A 19,657-nucleotide genomic window follows, 5' to 3' on the forward strand; every position below is an offset into this window, starting at 1 on the left:
CGACCATGATGCACTTTTTACTGGGTGATGCTCCAGAGATCCTGCATAGGGCTTCTGTTTTGCACAGTAAAGTTTTAAGTGTTGTAAATGTACCTCACGTATTGTAGTGTTTAAAAAAGGTTTTTGAAGTAATCTCTTGCACATGTGATTTTAGCAGCTCTTCTTATTGAAAGACGATTCTTGATGGTGCACCATCTGAGAGATCAATCGGGAATCACGTCCCTTTAAAGCCCCACCGGGTAGGATTGAGATGTTGTGCTCTTGGGCTCCCCCTACAGTTGCAGAGTGTAATACATGTATCTCGTGGCACGAGATCTCGCGAGATTAAAATATGACGATATTTCTCGTCAAGCTTAAACCTGTCTTGCGGGGAAAAAAAACAGTTTAGTGTGGTCTTTTTAAGAGGGATCTGGCAACACAGTAGCGATAGCAGCGAGTGTGGTGGCTGAGCAGTGAGAGCAGCTTTCAGCAAAAGAGGAAAATTCGGGCATTTGCATAAAAGATGCTTCTGCTACTTTTAAGTTGTGTGTCTGGCTGCATTTTGTCTCCAGTGGAAACAATAAACGGTAACAGAGTGACCAACAAGACACAAACCATATGTAAATACTGTAAGTAAATCCTACACGTTACTGTTTCATAGGCAGGTGTACTAATCCCTTAGCTCTGTACTGTATTTAAAAAAATGTTCTGTCTCTGTTTCACTTCAAGCAAAGTCTTAATATGACTGGTTAAGGTTATGAATAGTTAAATTACAAGAGATTTAGGAGAAAAAAACACAAACCACAGGCTTAATATGACTATTATTGACTATTATGACTGTTATTTTTATTTTTTATTCTTATTCTTATTTCTATTTCTTATAAAATCAATGTGTGAGAGAAACCAGTCTGCTAAGTTTGTGTTATATGCTTTTGTCAAATAAAACTCTAGTTTTCAAGCCATTTTTCATTTTTGATGTTTTCTTTAAATTTTTTGTTTTAAATCTGGTCTCGTCTCTTTCTCGTGAACCCAGTCTCGTGTCTCGTCTCGACTCATGATATTAGTGTCTCGTCACACCCCTGGTACAAAGTTATGATCGTTGTGAATGGAGAAACAGAGATAAATGGAGATAAAGACCTGTTTATAAGCATAAACATATATATTTATACATATATTACTGGAACATAATTAAGATGTGAAAGGGTTAAACTAGTTATGATATCTCAAATATATAAAATATATATATATATATATTTCGTCTATACCTATGCAAGTGTCGACCACCCTCCCCCCCCAACCCCCTTTTAAATGCTGTGGTCTATACAAGCCGGCCGTAACACTGCACTCAAAGGGAGTCAGATTCTGGCAGGAGGGCAGAATTTGGCACAACACCTGGAAAGGTAACTGGCCCTACTGACCAATCAATCAGTGTGGAGCTTAAAGGAAGACGTCCGATAGGTGATGTTTACAGGATGTAGCCCATGTGTGAGATGGAGGCATTATGTAGTAAAGCATTTTTATTTCTAAAATTCTGCTCAAGAAAGTAAAATGTAAAATTTTTGTCATGCCAAAAGAGAGACACGCCAATGTCCCAATACATATCTGGACACATCTGAACTACAGCTTATTCTGTCAACTGGATAATGGCAAAGAAAAGCAGGAGAACGCTATAAAAGTGTCTCTCTGTCACTTTCTCTCTCTCTCTCTCTCTTTTTTTGAGCTGACACGATGATTAACACACACACTGTCAGTGTCTCACAGACAGCATCTTCTGAAATGTGACAATTACTGGGATTTCACACCCAGTAACGCCACAAGTCAGCAAAAGCAGCCTTCAGTCTGCTCTGCACGTCGACAGCTCCGAGCCTCAGGTGTGAATGTCCTAACAGTTCTGCTGATTTACTGAGCCGGGGTTCTGTATAGGATTATATATGTGGATATATTTATATATATGGATCATATGGATTCTGACACTGTATGACTTGACTCACTGTTCTCTTAAAACATGAACAATAGTACAGACTAGGGGTGGGCGATATGGCCCTAAAATAATATCAGGATATTTCTTGGTATTTTCACGATAGCGATACTCTTGGCGATGTGACAAAACACTAAATAAAAAAAAAAACGATACGATATGACAAACCCCTAAATGAGATATTAAATTTGTAACAGATTTGTAACAGAAGTCAATGATTCAGAAAGTCATGATACTAATAATGCACTCCAAATATCTTCATATATCCAGGATTAAAGTTAAATTAATGTTACTGGATAAATATAATTTATTTCTAGTTGATATATAATGGGAAATGAGAACGGTGTGAATTTTTCTTTTGTTAAAACAGCAAAAAGTAGTACCCTGATGTGATAATTAGGGGTGGGTGGTATGGCAGGATATTTCAGGGTATAATATCGTTCACGATATTCGAAAATGTTGGCGATATTATCACGTATGATACGATATGGTGCATACCTAGTACAGACACACTCTAATCTGCTATCTAAAAGTTCATTATCAATGTTTTCAATAGTATCAGAAGTTAGTAGTTAGTATATATAAATCCTGTGCACCTATTTCAAGTTGAGATCACAAGTTATCATTCTTTGAACAGAAGATAGAAACAAAGTTTCGTATATTTTGCACTATAAGGTGCACAGGATTAAAAGGCACATTGTTAACAAAAGTATATTTTCTGGTCTATTTTCATACTTAAAGCACACTGGATTATAAGGCACATTTTAAAAAGCACAAGTAAGGAACAGGGGTGTTGCCATGCTTTCCGTCTAATTCAGCTGTAAAGCTAAGCTAAAAAAAAATCACTGGATGTTAATCTACACAGATTTCTCTCCTGAAAACTGTTTATTTGGGTGAGTAAAGCGCTTCCATTTATTTGCAGTAAGCTTAGATTTCCAGATTTTCTCTGAATACAGCAGCATTAGCATTAGCAGTTAGCCATTAGTGCTAGTGTTTAGGAGTTAACGGCTAATGCTGCCTGAAAGCGCTACACTGAGGAACCCTGAGTGTTCCGGTAAGCTAGCGTGATATTAGCTAGAGGTTCGTCCCACGTAGCTTGTTTTAACATGGTAAACATGCGAGCTACAGTCTGATATACTCGCCTCTAATTGGTGAAATTAGTATTAATGCGAATGCTGCTACAGCAGTGCTAGCCGGGGTGAGCAGCAGACTACGGGCTAATAATACTCAACTCTGAATAGTAAAAGTGTTAGCACTTAGTTCGGTTAGCGGCTAATGCTAATACTGCTCCAGCCTTGGTGCTGGAGAACTAAACTGAATCTTCTGTATAAAGCTGTACTTTAGCAAAGTGGCTTTACTTTGCTTATACGGCACACTGATGATATTTGGGAAAATTTAAGGATTTTAAGTGTGCCTTATTTTTCACCAGGAGTGGCATCAAGTTATCCAAAAGCAGTGTGTAAGACTGGTGGAGGAGAACATGCCAAGATGCATGAAAACTGTGAATAAAAACCAGGGTTATCCCACCAAATATTGATTTATGATCTCTTAAAACTTTATGAATATGGACTTGTTTTCTTTGCATTATTTATGATCTGAAAGCTCTGAATCTTTTTTTTCTCATTTTCAAAAGTCCTTAGAAAAAATCTACTTCTAATCTCTGCACCTCTTTGTTTGAATGATGTCCCAATACTTTTTTTCCAATCGAAATAGGGTACTGGTAATTAGTGTATAATTTGTGGAACTGTACTGAAAAAAATTGTTTTAAATGCAAAAAAACACGATATGGCTTCTGGGGCCTTCGTCTAATGGTTAATTACACCATTTTTAAAGTGAATCAGCTGAGCAAGAGCAGTGATGAGATCCCGTTTCCTGTCCAAACATCTGTGAACAGAGTGAGCCGAGGCCAGCTTGGACCGCAGTGTACAGAGTTCAATGTTTGGAAGTGAACTGTAGCACTCTGCTCTGAAACAATACCACCATTCAACGCTCAGTGTTGCATAAATTCTCTCCTGACTCTGAAGATAATCAGGATTAAAGAGCTTGAAGACCAGAGGAACTGCTCTTCAGGAATCAAGGTCATGAAACTGCACAGTTTCAGTCTATAGGGATCATTTCATGAAACAGAGGCTAGATACAGTGGTATGAACAAGTTTGGGCACCCCTGATCATTTTCGTGATTTTCCTTTATAAACCATTGGTTGTTCAGATCAGCAATTTCAGTTAAATATATCATATAGCAGATGAACACAGTGATATTTGAGAAGTGAAATGAAGTTTATAGGATTTACAGAAAGTGTGCAATAAATCTTTCAACAAAATCAGGCAGGTGCATAAATTTGGACAGCCCAACAGAAAAATTACATCAATATTTAGTAGATCCTCCTTTTGCAGAAATAACAGCTTCTAAATGCTTCCTATAGCTTCCAATGAGAGTCTGGTTGAAGATATTTTAGATCATTCTTCTTTACAAACATCTCCAGTTCAGTCAGGTTTGATTCAGGTTTCTGATCATGAACAGCCTGCTTTAAATCACACCACAGATTTACAATAATATTCAGGTCTGGGGTCTGAGATGATCATTCCAGAATATTGTACTTGTTCCTCTGCATGAATGAGTTTAGAGTTTAGGGTCGTTGTCTTGTTGAAGTATCCAGCCCTGGTGCAACTCCAACTGATTTCTCACTGATTCTTGAACATTGTTCTCAAGAATCTGCTGATATTGACTGAAATCCATGTGACCCTCAACTTTAACAAGATTCCCAGTACCTGCACTGACCACACAGCCCCACAGCATGATGAACCAGCACCACATTTTACTGTGGGGAGCTTTAAGTGTTTGTCTTGGAATGCTGTGTTATTTTTCCTACATGCATAAATAACAGCCCTCCAAATACCTCTATAATTTTAGTTTCATCAGTCCACACACAGCACCTTATTCCAAAATGAAGCTGGCTTATTTAAATGTTCTTTAACTTTAGCATACCTCAAGTGACTCTGTTTGTGGCGTGTGCTCAGAAAAGGCTTCTTCCGCATTACTCTCCCATACAGCCTCTCCTTAAGAGTAAAGTGAGCTGAAAAGTTGAACGATGCACAGTGACTCCATCTGCAGCAAGATGATGTTGTAACTGGTCTTTGGAGCTGGTCTGTGGGTGGACTATGACTGTTCTTACCATCCTTCTCCTCTGCTTATCTGAGATGCTTATCTTTTCTTGGTCTGACACTTCTCCGGTCCTAACTAGAACTGTGTCTGTGGTTCTTCCATTTCCTCAAAATGTTCCTCACAGTGGAAACTGACAGCTGAAATCTCTGAGATCGGAGCTTTTTGTATCCTTTCTCTAAACCATGATGTTGAGTAATCTATATTTTCAGGTTATTTGAGAGTTGTATTTTGAGGCTCCCATGTAGCCACTTTTCAGAGATGATGCAAATAAGAGAAAAACTTGCAATTGGCCACATTAACCCTTTCTGATAATTGGATTCACCTGTGTTTGGTGTAGGTTAATAAGCTTACCAAAACAAAATTTGTGTTTCAGTAATTAAAGGTGTTAAAGGTATTCAAATCAATAAAATGGCAAGAGTGCCCAAATTTATGCACCTGCCTAATTGTTGCATACTTTCTGTAAATTCTATAAACTTCATTTCACTTCTCAAATATCAATGTGTTCATCTGCTACATGATATATTGGTAACACTTTACTTGGATGGTCCATTTTATGGCATTGTTGATGCTCAACTGACATTCAACCACTGAACTGAATGTCCATTAAATTTAACTTAACCCTATGTTGAATGTAAATGATTCAAAATAGAATCTAAACGTACACCTTACCCTAACCTTAACCCTTAATCAACCCTAAAATCGAACCCTACACCTAACCCTAACCTTAACCTAAGTTTAAAATCTAACCATAAACCCAATCCTAAAATATTAAGATAAGCGTTTGGGTTAGAGTTGAATGTAGGGTTATATTCAATAGAGATTCATTTACTTTCACCTTTTAGTTCATTTGCATTTAATAGACATGTAGTTAAATGTTAGTTGAATATCAGTTGAGCATCAAAGAGGCCATCAAATGGACCATTCAAGTAAAGTGTTACCCATATATTTAACTGAAGTTGCTGATCTGAACGACCAAAGACACACATAGAGAGTACAATATGTTAATCTCTCAGTTTTGAGATTGAGTTGAATCGGGTGTGTTTTTAATGAGGTGTAACAATGGACCCAGCAGAGTTCTGGACCTCCAGTGGGCCTGCAGGACCAGAGCCGTACATGTGGTGTAGATCAACCTATTGTGTAAGTGATACCATTGCAACACGTCTTCAGGAGAAAAAAAAAGCCATGGGCCTCTCTGGAAAAATTCTAGTTATTACAGGAACCGGGTTCAACACAGAGGAACCCATCGGCAAAAACACAAACAGACAAAAACACAGATCTAATTCAGGAAATGCAGCAATATATATAGAGCTAGGAAAAGGAAATAGAGCACAAACAATAAACAAAAAAGTGGAATGCAATATACTAACAGAATAGAGATAGTATGGACTGAAAGATCACATGACAAGACACAGATGGCAACAATAATGATAGAAATGAAACAGTGGGGACATGTAAAGCTTTAGAGCAGCCAACATTGGCTTTCTGTGTCAACTGTATTTTTTAATATATACAGCTCTGGAGAAACTTAAGAGACCAGTTCAGTTTCTGAATCAGTTTCTCTGATTTTGCTATTTATAGGTATATGTTGCAGTGAATATTGTTGGTTTATTCTATAAACTACAGACAACATTTCTCCCAAATTCCAAATAAAAATATTGCCATTTAGAGCATTTATTTGCAGAAAATCAGAAATGCCTGAACCTTTTGATGCAAAGAAAACAAGTTCATTTTCATAAAGTATTAAGAGTTCAAAAATCAATATTTGGTGGAATAACCCTGATTTCATGCATCTTGGCACGTTCTCCTCTACCAGTCTTACATAATGCTTTTAGATAACTTTATGTTTTACACTCCTGGTGCAAAAATTCAAAAAGTTAAATTTGGTTTGATGGCTTGTGATCATCCATCTTCCTCTTGATTATATTCCAGAGGTTTCCTATTTGTTCAAATCAAGGAAAAACATCATTGTTAAGTGCTCACTTATTTTTTTTTTTTAGAGCTGTACATACAGTACCAGTCAAAAGTTTTAGAACACCCCTATTGTTTTCCCTTTAATTTAGCCATTTACGCTCCTCAGGTCTGGTCAATAAACAGAAATGGTACAATATATATATATATATATATATATATATATATATATATATATATTTTTTTTTTTTTTTTAAGTTTTCCATCTGCCAGAGCCTTAGGGCGTTTTCACACCAGCACTATTTGGTCTGGTTAAAACTCTGGTTCGTTTACACCCTTAGTCCAGTTCGATTGAGCATTGAGTAAAAACAGCATTGAGTCAAAACAACCGAACCGAAACCAGCTAGTGGAGGTGGCCCCCCTACATTTTTTTTTTTTTGTTTTTGCTTTTTGGTCATACTCCGATTTTTCCAAAAATCAAAACTAACTTTAATATCAGACAAAGACAACCTGGATAAAAATAAAAAGCCTGTTTTTTATTATAATTTTATGTATTAAAGGGAAAACAACTATGTAAACCAGTCCAGCCCTGTGTGAAAAGTGTTTGCCCTCTAAATCTAATAACTTGGTTGTGCCACTTTTGGCAGCAACAACTGCAAACAAGCTTTACTGATAACTGTCAACGAGTCTTTCACATCTCTGTAGAGGAATTTTAGTCCACTCTTCTTTACAGAATTGTTTTAATTTAGACACATTTGAGAGTTTTCCAGCATAAACCTCCTGTTTAAGATAATCCAAAGCATCTTAATCACTTCAAAGGTCACTCCAAAACCTTCTATTAGTTTAAGCCATTCAGTTTTTTTTTTTTGTGTTTTGGGTCATTGTCCTGCTGCAGAACCCAAGTACACCCGAGTTGAGGTCATCAGTTATAACACATACGGGCAACAATATGGAATGCTGTGGGTTCACTATTTGGCAAACAGGTCATTGTTGCCCTTTCTACGTATGTGTTTTAACTGATTATTAATGTTTTTAAGGCATTTACAACATTAGTATTAGTAACCATTAATAAACTAATTGTAAACCATTTATAACCCTTTATAAAGGCAGTCTCATTTTAAAGTGGTACCCTGAATGAACCGGTATACTGCCCAAAACTAGTGCAACATAAGGGCAACCATCTATATTGTTGCCTGTATGTGTTATAACTGATTATTAATGTTTTTTAAGGGATTTATAACCTAATTAGTAACCATTAATAAACTAATTGTAAACCATTTATAAAGGTTGTAAATGCCTTAAAAATAATTAATAATCAGTTAAAACACATACGGGCAACAATATAGATGGCTGTGGGTTCACTATTTGGCAAACAACAGGTCATTGTTGCCCTTTCTACGTATGTGTTATAACTGGTTATTAAGGATTTTTAAGAATTTATAACCTAATTAGTAACCATTGATAAACTCATTTTAGACCATTTAAAAACCCTTTATAAAGGCAGCCTTATTTTAAAGTGGTACCCTGAATGAATCGGTATACCGCCCAGCACTAGTGCAACATAAGGGCAACCATCTTTATTGTTGCCCGTATGTGTTATAACTGATTATTAATGATTTTTAAGACATTTATAACCTGATTAGTAACCATTAATAAACACATTTTAAACCATTTATAAACCCTTCATAAATGCAGTCTTATTTTAAAGTGGTACCCTGAATGAACCGGTATACTGCCCAGCACTAGTGCAACATAAGGGCAACCATCTATATTGTTGCCCATATGTGTTATAACTGATTATTAATGATTTAGGCATTTATAACCTAATTAGTAATTATTTCGATTTGTTAGCTTATTGTGTAGCAGGTCTGAAATGCAGAAATGAATGTGTGTTCTGGGACTAATATACCGTATGCAAACTGAACTGAGCTGAACATAAGGTTCTGTTTATTTTCTGTGGTCAGAAATGACGGGACGCTGAATGCTCAGAGGAGCCTGGAATCTCCTGAAGCCTGCGGATTACTGCTGCTCTCAGTCTGAGCATCTCTGCTTCTGTTTAGCATCCTTTGTTTACTCCACAGCAACCAAACACAGAGCGCCCGCATCCAGGCGACAGTCAGCAGCATCGGTTTACACCCAGTTCTGCTTTACCGGGAAAAGTCTGCCTCTTTGTAGTGTGTGTGTGTGTGTGTGTGTAAAAGTTTGAATCTAGAGATGATCTGATCTCCTCTCCAAATGACAACATAAACCACCGTCTGATTACATCAAGCCGCTGAACAGCAGCCCAGTTTAAATAGGAAACGTACCCACTCTCTCCGACTGGTACTGCCCGTCCGCCTCGCTGATGCTGTTCGGAGTCTTCTCACTCTTCTTATTTGGAGATTTCACTGAAAAGCAGAGCAGAGAAAAGGAAACGTGTGAGAACTTACAGTAGTTACTGTAGATCTTAGAACATGAATATATGAGTTTCGCACTCCATTAACTAGCTAATATGAATGTTTGGTCATTTGTGTTGGATAACTTTTCCCAAAACGTTTGCAAATACAGTTGTGTTCAAAATGATTCAACACCCACTTCAGTTAAGTGTTTTAATAAGTTTAACCTTATTTTTTTTATCTCGTTCACAATCAGATGCAACTTAAATTACATTTTTTTTTTGTCTAATAGACCAACAAATGTCCTTTTTGTGATTATTTCATGACAAAAATGACTTAACCTCCTAAAAATTTCCACTCTTAAGAATAGAGGTTTTAATCAGGTGTTTTTAATCCGGCATTAAAAGCACCTGTAGATGTGAACAGAACCATAACAAGCAGCAATTAGACAGGTTTAAAAAAAGGAATTAGGCTACGTTCAAATTACCAGGCTGAAGTGACTCAAATCTAATTTTTTGGTCAAAGTGGCTCAGTTTGATTTTTTTAATAGCTGTGTAAACGTGCTGAAAATCTTTTTTTTTTTTCAGTTCAGATTTGAGTCACTTTCATATGTGCTCCTAAATCAGATAAGTATCCGATCCATGGACATGCGACATGAATGTAAATGGTCAAATCTGAATTCTTGAAATTCTGATTTGAATTCTGAAAGACTTTTTTGCTCTTACACATGGGCTGCATGCTTCTCTCTCGTACCCACACATCCCTTGGTGCAGCTGTGCAGCTATAGCTGCAAAAACAGCAAAAGCAAACCGCCTGGCCTTTTTTCACCTCCTCGACCTGAGCATGAACTTCAGACCAGCTGTTTACTGTTTCTCCACTCCAGCAAAAGATGCTCCACATATGAGCTGCTAACTCATCCATTTCCCTTTATAAAGCTACAAGTCGTCTCTCAAATATGACGTGTTTTGTTGTTGGTGAAGAAGGCGACGTTTATACACATATCAATGTGCTCATGTGAGGCTTTTCAGGGACAAATTCGTTCACATTACACACAGATACAGATCACCCACATTTGTAAATGTGAACCGTCAATATAACCAAATCCGATCTAAGCAAAAAATCGGATTTGAGCAATGTGGCTTGTAATGTGAACACAGTCTTAGATACTCAGCTCCTTCTAGACAGGCAATGGTGTCTTTTGTAACATGGTAAAATCCATGGAATGAATGGTCAAAGAAGTCTAGAGAAGAGGAAATTGCTCTTTATAGGCAAGGATAGGGATATAAAAAGATAGCAAAGGCATTAAACATTTCAAGAGACACAATTGGAGACATAATTAATAGTTTTTTAGGGCTAAAGTCACAGTGGAAACGTCACCTGGGCGTGGCAAAAAGACGATGAACCCGGCAATTCCTGTCCGGTACCTGAAATGAAAGGTGGAGAAAAATCCACAACTGACAGCTAAAGAACTGCGACAGGACTTATCAGAGGGAGCTACTCAGGTTTCGGCCCAGAAAGTAAGATGCACACTCCGTGACGCACCCCCAGAGCTTATCACTGCTGTTGATCATGTTTTCTAATGGTCCAGTGATCTCTGTTTTGTCCATCACCTCATCTACCCTCTCCATGTTCAGATCTAACAGACATCCCACAGCTGCAGAGCAGAAAGCGTTGGACGCTTGGAGAGAGAACAGAAGAGGAACTCGTTTATGATGCTGGGCTTTTATGTGCACGATAAGCTGAGAATGCACTTTTCTGACTAATATTTTGACCAACATGTTAAAAAAAAGAAATCATGAAGGGGCAAAGACTTTTTCACACCACTGTAGGTAGGTGTTTCTAATAAAGTGGCCAGTGAGTGAAAGCACAAGATACAGTAGATTTTCTGTGAAGAATTCATAGTAGTTTATTCTGGTTGAGTATCAACTGGACAGGAACGAACTCGTGAATGTGAGTAAATAAAAGTGAGGATGTTCAGATGATGATGCTTCTCGTTGTCTGCAGTCCCGCAGATCACTCAGCATCAGATTATCATGCAGATTGCTCCTATAGAGCGCCAGCGATGGGCTGTGGAAGTGTGTGTTAATCGTAATGAGGTGTATAATATCATTTGTTTTCAGGGAGAACCCACTGACCCCCCCTGATGAAGCTGTAATATCCTCATAAATATGCAAATAACCCAGAGCTGTTACACACTAATACAACAGAGCTATCAATTCCGGAAGAAAAAAAAAGGCATGTAAAATCCAATATACTGTATATTATAGTATAGACTAATACAAGAAATAGGATCCACACTTTTAATCAGAGATGTCACGTAAAGACAAATTAGGTAAAGTACAAATACTTTGTTACGTTACTTAAATAGAAATTTAGTTTATCTTTATTTTAATGGAGTAATTCTGATTCAAGCAACTTTTTACTTCTACTCTTTACATTTTCACACAATTATCTGTAATTTCTACTCCTTAAATAAAAAAAAAAACAGCTTTGTTACTCCTGTTACATTTCAGCTTTTTTCCATCCAGCTTGGATGTAGAGAAGGAACATAAGCGTATAAACATATACCATTCGACACCCTATCTATTGGTTTATACGGGGTTTATCCATCACGCCAGCACACGTCACGCTCCCCACACTCCAGCAAGAACATAGCAGACGTATGTAGCCTAATATGAAAATGATCCGTGCAGAGACTCAAGAGAACTCGAGCAAAATGTTCCGACTAAGCTTCTTTAATATACAGCTCTGCAAACAATTGAGAGCACTTCAGTTTCTTAATCAGTTTCTTTGATTTTGCTATCTATAAGTATATGTTTGAGTAAAATGAAAATTGTTGTTTTATTCTATGAACTACGGACATTTTTTCCAAATTCCAAATAAAAATAGTCATTTAGAGCATTTATTTATTCCTTTTTATAATTTTACCTCTATTTTTTTCCCATTTTAATGATGTGGGGAGAAAAAGCGCCATCTACCCACCTCGAGGGAACAGAGCGCCGGCTGCTGCGAGCATGGGCGTGGTAGTGGGGGGAAAAGTGGACCTGACTACCCAGGGCCCGAGTAGGGAGAGGGGCCCATGAAAATCCAGATTTTTTTTCGCTCACTTTCCTTTGTTTACTGGCATGGATAGGGGCCCATTAACATAGAGGGTGTACAGGGCCCAGAATTTGCTGCTACGCCCCTGGCTGCGACCTCCCACTGATACATATAGAGCATTTATTTGCAGAAAATGAAAAACAAAGACAACACAAGTAGGCCTGTCACAATAATTGCAATATCGATTTATTCTACAGTAAATGAGCATGACCTCAATAATTTTTGATAATCGTGATATCTTCTATTGTGTTTATTTGTATGTTCGTTCACATATATAACAGTCAACAGTATTTTAGCCAGTCATGCTTCAATAACTGTGACTCCATAACATACACACAGTGTGGACTAAAGTAGGTAAAGAAAAAAGTATAAAATTCCCTAACTAATTATAATAAAAGTTTAATTCAATTTTCGCTGTCTTTAAAAAGTGTACAATTGCTTTTTATGCTATCTTGTTATCATTATGTCAGTGGCATTTCTGGGACAATATATCGTTCACAAAAAACTCTTATCGTGATAGGCCTAAACACAATTAAACACAAAATGCAGTTTTTTAAATTATTACGGGGAAAAGAATACACCTACATAGGCCTGTATAAAAAACATAACTTAACTGTGATTTATCACACCTGAGTTTCTCTATTTCTCTATTTCTCTATTTCTCAATCCACACCCAGGCCTGATTACTGCCACACTTGTCCTCAATCAGGAAATCACTTAAATAGGAACTGGGGTCAACTGTGTATTTCACACAAGTTAGATAGGAGTGTCTAATATAGTGAACAGTGAGTGGTAAAAGTGTTTAAAAACTCCAGCAGCACTGCTGTGTGTGATTCACTCATACCAGCACAACACTGTGTAAAAGTACTTACACACTGCGTGCTGTATGCCACGTTGCTTTCTGCTCTGCTTGGCTTTATGCTGAATGCTGGTCAGTTGTGGTTGAGTTGTGCTGCTTCTGACGGCGAGCGTCTCCTGCTGACAATAGGTAGAGATTTCTAAAACCTGTAGTTTTGAGTCACTTCAGTCTCTGTAGATCTTTATCTGTCTCTCTAATACCAGGTTCACACCACACGATTTTTGGCCAGTTTTTCAGTTGCCGACAGTTTTTCGGTGATTGCCGACATAAACTTTGCTCGGAGGGGATCACAGAAAGAGAGAATCGCGGATCCAAAACACACCAGAGCTTTTTATAGAGAGTCTGACCTCCCTACCATTCCCCCTGTTATATACTAAAATGACTCTAGAGGGAGCCAGTCAGTGAGTCCTCAATGTATTTTACTAAAAAGAAACTTAAGAAAGCATGCCTATATTTCAGCTCTCATCTAAAGAAAACAGGCTTTACACTGTAAAGCACTAGCATTACTGCTACTGTGAGCTGATTGGTTGGCGAGTTAATCCTGGAGATAAAACAGAGTAAAACATGTTTAAAAGGTGTATGACTGGAGTTTACCAGAGTTCAAAAGGGGACAAATTGTTGGTGCACGTCTCGCTGGCGCATCTGTGACCAAGACAGCAAGTCTTTGTGATGTATCAAGAGCTACGATATCCAGGGTAATGTCAACATACCACCAAGAAGGACAAACCACATCCAACAGGATTAACTGTGGACACTGTAAGAGGAAGCTGTCTGAAAGGGACGTTCGGGTGCTAACCCGGATTGTATCCAAAAAACATAAAACCACGGCTGCTCAAATCACGTCAGAATTCAATGTGCACCTCAACTCTCCTGTTTCCACCAGAACTGTCCGTCAGGACAATAAATTATTGTGGTCTAAAACCAGGTGTTTCAGTTTTATTGTCCAACTCCTGTATATTGTACTGAATTTGTACTAAAATATAATGGGCAGTCTATGTTGTGCACATGATATGGGTGTTTTTTATCTTGCAGTAGTTTTTAATCTAACAATTTTAGTCTTTTTCCCTCTCTTTCTCTTTGTTTCTCTCTCTTTCTCTCTCTCTCTATCTCTTGTTTCTGATCTCACCTGCTGTAGGTAAACAGCTCAGGCTGAGAGAGAAAGAGAGAGAGCTTTTGTCTCTCACTCTGCATCTGCTTCCAATTATCTCTCTCTTGGTCAGAGTTCAGTCTGACACACAGCAGCTCGCACTACGGCTCGACCACGTCTGATTACTCCTCCTCTCACCACTGCACAAATCATTACACTACTGTGTGGATCACCCGGTTCACAGATCAACACCTGAGATAGGCTACTGTACTGTACACCACCACCGTCCTAACAAACCTTTAAAAAAAACTAAAGTCGATTCCTAGCAATTCTGGATTTTACACAGTAAAACTGTTGTTTATACCAGCTAATAAATGATGTGCAAAACAAACCAATAAATCATTTTAAGATAAGTGACTTCCTTTAAAAGCACAAATTCTCTAAGGGCTTGGACATCAATAATAAAAAAACAGAGCATTTCTTTAGGTCCATTATGGAATTTTGATGCAATATAAACATGAACTGGCAGATTCTGATTACGGAAAAAAAGGAATAAAAAAAACAAACAAACAAAAAAAAACAACTAAAATATGGTGAAAGAGTGCAGGACAAAACATTCAGTTGAAAGGAATCATTTAAAATATTCCAAATATTCCTCAAAATATTTCCTCAAAAAAACAAAAAACGTCCGAAGTTTTATACAATAAGGGAGCATCAACCAGCTGCACCTGTGCACTACCCTATATAAACCTCAGTCAAACCAGACCTCACTGTTGCACTTTTGCAGCGGGGTGACCGGAAACAGAGGATATAAGAAAAGATAAGAAAAGAAAAGGAGATTCTGAAAGCACAAATTCAAAAAAGGTCCTTTAAGAGCATTTATATTGATCCATTATGAAATTTTGATCCAATACAAACATGAACTGGCAGATTCAGATTACGGTGATAAGGAAAAAAATTGTGAAAGAATGCAGGACAAAACATTCAGTTGAAAGGAATCATTTAAAATATTCCAAATATTCCTCTACAAAAAAAAACATTTAAAGTTTTATACAATAAGGGCCCTATTTTAGCGATCTATAACTGAGCCGGCAGACCTAGCAAACTGTGTGTCTTTGCTATCGTAACAACGGGAAAAGTATGTCCTGCGTAGCTCTAAATTAAAAAGACGTACTAATTGTGATGGGCAGTGCTGCACCATTGTAGAGTTGGATCCCAAAACTCCAACTCCCAGAATCCCTGATAGTGACCAGCATTAATCAACTGCACCTGTGCACTACCCTATATAAACCTCAGTCAAACCAGACCTCACTGTTGCACCTTTGCAGAAGGGTGACCACTGTATAAGAATAGAAAAGAAAAGATAAGGAAAAAAAAGGAAAGGAAAGAAAAGAAAAGAGGAGGAGATCTTGAAAGAAGGAAAGAGATCTGAAAAGAAAGACAGTTTTGAGTTTAGTTATGTTGTAGTTTGGTTTATTTGAAGTTGAAAGCTGTCTTTTGTTGGTACTGCCATTTTGTGGCACTTCCTTTGCTCTTTTTCCCGCCTATTTTCCCACCCATTCTCCAGTCTTCTTGGAGAAACAGTTGCTTAAGCTCATTATTTATAACAATATTATTTCAAAACCATTAATTGAGCTGACTAATAAATAATAGAACTATTTCCATATAACTCTCCCTATCTGTTCTGCACTTGGATCCAACACATACGCATAATTCTCATTGGTTTGTGAAAAAAACAATCAGGGTTTCACTTGTTATTCCCTTTAAGAGCCAGGTGTGCTCTGATTTCGAACGATTGGGATTTTTTGAGTTGCAGCACTTCTGTGTTTCTCAGCAGAGGAAACTAACCTGCTGGTTCACAGTGTGAAAACAGAAAAAGCAATTTTATTGTTTTGTTTATTCTCTGTTTACTGATGATGTAAAAGTTGGGTTTTGCACTTCTGCATGTTCTTGTGTGTGTGTGTAACTAGCTGGGGTTGCTAAGATAGCAATGAACATCTGACGGTTAATCTGTCAGTGGTGCACCAGTGTTTTTTGCTGCCAAGATAGCAATACACAAGAAATTTACCTGAACACACCTCATCTCCGTCCACCACACCATATTTATATCGTAGATATATTCACAAGTGTTGTTGCTATTTTAAGAGCGCAGGTGGAAGGCGTAAAATTAGACTGTTTGTCAGCAAAGATTGTGTTGACAGTGTGTAAGTGAGCAAAGAGCATCGCAACATGCCTTGCGCAGGGTGTAACCTATGTTTTTTAAGCAGGGTAGCCACAATGCTAATTGCCAGGCTCAACAGGTTGAAGGATGTTAGCCACAATGCTAAATACGGAACTCAGCAGGGTTGGTCCTGCAATCTCCCCAACCTCAGCAAATAGCGGCTCGATCTCTCCATCCCTATTGTAGCAGGGTGGTATGTCTGTAACATAATGCTTTTTTAAGTTTTGCTTTTTTTGCATTAATATTTCAAAAATATTGTGCTTTATGTTTTGATTACATGATTAATCATATAGATTTTTTTTTTGCTAGTATTGGCCCACGTAGATTCTTATGATTGGATTAGAGCCATCTCTACTTTTAATTAGCCTACAATAATGTTATGTTTTATTTATAGTTTATTATTTCCTGTTCTCGGGCCCATCTGTGAAAACACAGATCAGTATAAATGTGGAGGAGTCTGATCTCAGGACCTGCACTCCTCTCTTCCTGAAGAGCCCCATGAATTCAGACCCTCCGCTCTCATAAATCACCAGTCTGAGAGTGTTGATCTGGGACCGGCTCCCACTCGGCCCGTGTGATTGTATTTACCGAGCTGTGACGGGCCCAACCTGACCCCAAATCCTCACCAGGACTAATAAATCTGACTAATACGCTCTCACGCCTGCTTTACGCGCCCGCGGGTTTATTAAAGGAAACTGGGAGAACTGTGGGGTTAGAGGTTCCCAATAAAAGAAAGGAGAAAAATGGTAAAACCGGCCCAAAGCTAACACCAACCCACATCACTCAGAACCGCTGCTTTTCTCTCAGCTCTAAAAAATCCTTCAGAACCTGAACAGAGCACGATTTACTGCTGACAAACAGCTCACAAACTCACAAACCAAACAACACACAGGATTCAGAACCTCACAGTACCACCAAACACTGCCATCCACCACTCTGCAGAGGGCAGTGCACGGCTATGCTCTTTATAAAATACTGGTTTAAAATAAAAAAACATAAAAAGAAATAGGATGTTATAATGGTTCAGCTAGAAAAAATATAAGATGTGTGGCTTTTATTTTGCAGCTTCCAGAGCTTGTACACAAGAAATATGGCTCATAAAACACTTATAATCTTTTAATAAAAAGTTGAAACAATTTGCACTCACTGAGAGCTTTATTTAAAACACCTGTACACCGCATTCATGCAATTATCCAATCAGCGAATCATGTGGCAGCAGATTTAACTAATGATCCTCAAGTAGGGCTGGACATGGGCTAAGACTTAAAGTAGGACTTGGGCTAGGACTAGAGCTGGACTTGGGCTAGGACTGGTACTTGGGATAGGATTAGGGCTAAGGCTAGGACTGGACTTGGGCTAGGATTTGGGCTAGGACTTGGGCCAGGATTTGGACTAGGAATTAGGCTAGGGCTTGGTCCAGGATTTGGGCTTGGACTTAGGCTAGGCCTTAGGCTAGACCTAGGGCTGGATTTGGGCTGCATTTGGAATATGAGCTGGGCTAGGACTACAGCTGGACTTGGGCTAGGACTAGGGCTGGACTAGGGCTGAACTTGGGCTAGGACTAGGACTTGGGCTAGGGCTAGAATTAGGGCTGGACTTGGGCTAGGATTTGGGCTAGGACTTGGGCTAGGACTTAGGCTAGACCTAGGGCTGGACTTAGACTAGAAATAGGGCAAGGACTTGGGCTAGGGCTAGGTCGGGGCTAGGATTTGGGCTAGACCTAGGGCTGGACTTGGGCTGCACTTGGAATATGAGCTGGGCTAGGACTACAGCTGGACTTAGGCTAGGACTAGGATTTGGGCTGGACTTGGGCTATCAGAACCGCTCGTTTTTTGAGTGTGATAATGAAAGACACTAATTTCCCATAATGCAATATGGATAACATTGCATGTTTAGCCATGGCAGTGGCTGGAGAACTTGTAGTGATCATCCTTCTTTTTAATGCAAAACTGGTTATTATGTTAAGATTTATTGTATTAACCTGCCAAACCTGCACTTTTAATATTAGTATACAGGCTAGTCTATAGAAAATAGGCGTGGTCAGATCTCACACGTATCAGAGGAGGCATGAGCTCGTCCTCACTATCCTGTAGTATCAGGAGGGTGACTGCAGTGAACAGCTGAGCCGGGGTCTGTAGATGTAGTTAGTAGTCATAACTTATAACCTGCAGAGTTTATACAGCCTATAAAACCCCCGCCCTGATTTAATACTCAGTAAAATCTCTCAGACTGAAACTGAAGCAGCGGTTTACTCAGACTTTTACACAACTGTGTTCAGATTTAACAGCCCTGATCCTGGACTGAGATCAGCTTTAGGATGTCATGGAGCGCTGCACCACAGACACACAGACAGGCAGTTACATTTTACTACACCACTAAACCTCCATCACTGACCATCAAAACCAATCCCATCAAACCCCCAGCCTGCAACTCGTCATGTCACAACACTCTTCCTTAAAGTGTCTCATTTAGGAAATAAGTCAAAGGGAAAACAAACAAACAAATAGAAATATTAATACTATTTTCTGTATTTTTTCAGGATCTGACTTCCTACCTCATGCAGGAAGTTTGTTTTATATTTTTTGCAAACATTTATTAATTAATTAGTTATTTAAAATGCAATGCATACTGCTGATTCATTCTATTCTAATCTAATTCTAATCTAAACCTTTCAAATCTATGCAGTAAATTCATACATTATTAAATAAAATCAAAAGGACACTTCAACATTTTCATACTGGAATACAAATACCTCCACTATCACTTCTGTCAGACTAAAAATAACTATACACACTGCATATTCATACTGGATTAAAATCCTTACGTTTAATTACTGTCAGACTGTAGAAACTAAACACACTCTGAATTTATACTGGATTAAATCACTCCACATTATAACTGTCAGACTATAAAATTATCATAGTGTGCAGTAAATAAAAGGAATTTAATAAAACTTAAATGACATAAAAAATATATATAAATATGCAC

The 19,657-nt window shown here is 38.2% G+C and overlaps 3 protein-coding genes across 3 annotated transcripts in view; all 3 read right to left on the reverse strand.

Annotated features, from left to right (window-relative positions):
- The window catches only part of chst3b (carbohydrate (chondroitin 6) sulfotransferase 3b), a 303,775-nt gene that overhangs the window by 66,013 nt on the left and 218,105 nt on the right, over positions 1-19,657 (reverse strand). The gene's annotated exons all lie outside the window — the stretch shown is intronic.
- Positions 1-19,657, reverse strand: part of zgc:92749 (elongation of very long chain fatty acids protein) — a 238,241-nt gene that overhangs the window by 65,594 nt on the left and 152,990 nt on the right. The window lies entirely within an intron of this gene.
- cpxm2 (carboxypeptidase X (M14 family), member 2) overlaps positions 1-19,657 on the reverse strand; it is a 76,287-nt gene that overhangs the window by 54,501 nt on the left and 2,129 nt on the right. Inside the window, exon 2 of the mRNA XM_049464869.1 lies at positions 9,335-9,415. Coding sequence (XP_049320826.1) covers positions 9,335-9,415 — 81 coding nt within the window. The remainder of the gene's footprint in view (positions 1-9,334; positions 9,416-19,657) is intronic.

Source organism: Astyanax mexicanus, chromosome 15, assembly GCF_023375975.1.
Source record: "Astyanax mexicanus isolate ESR-SI-001 chromosome 15, AstMex3_surface, whole genome shotgun sequence".
Lineage (NCBI taxonomy): Eukaryota > Metazoa > Chordata > Actinopteri > Characiformes > Acestrorhamphidae > Astyanax > Astyanax mexicanus.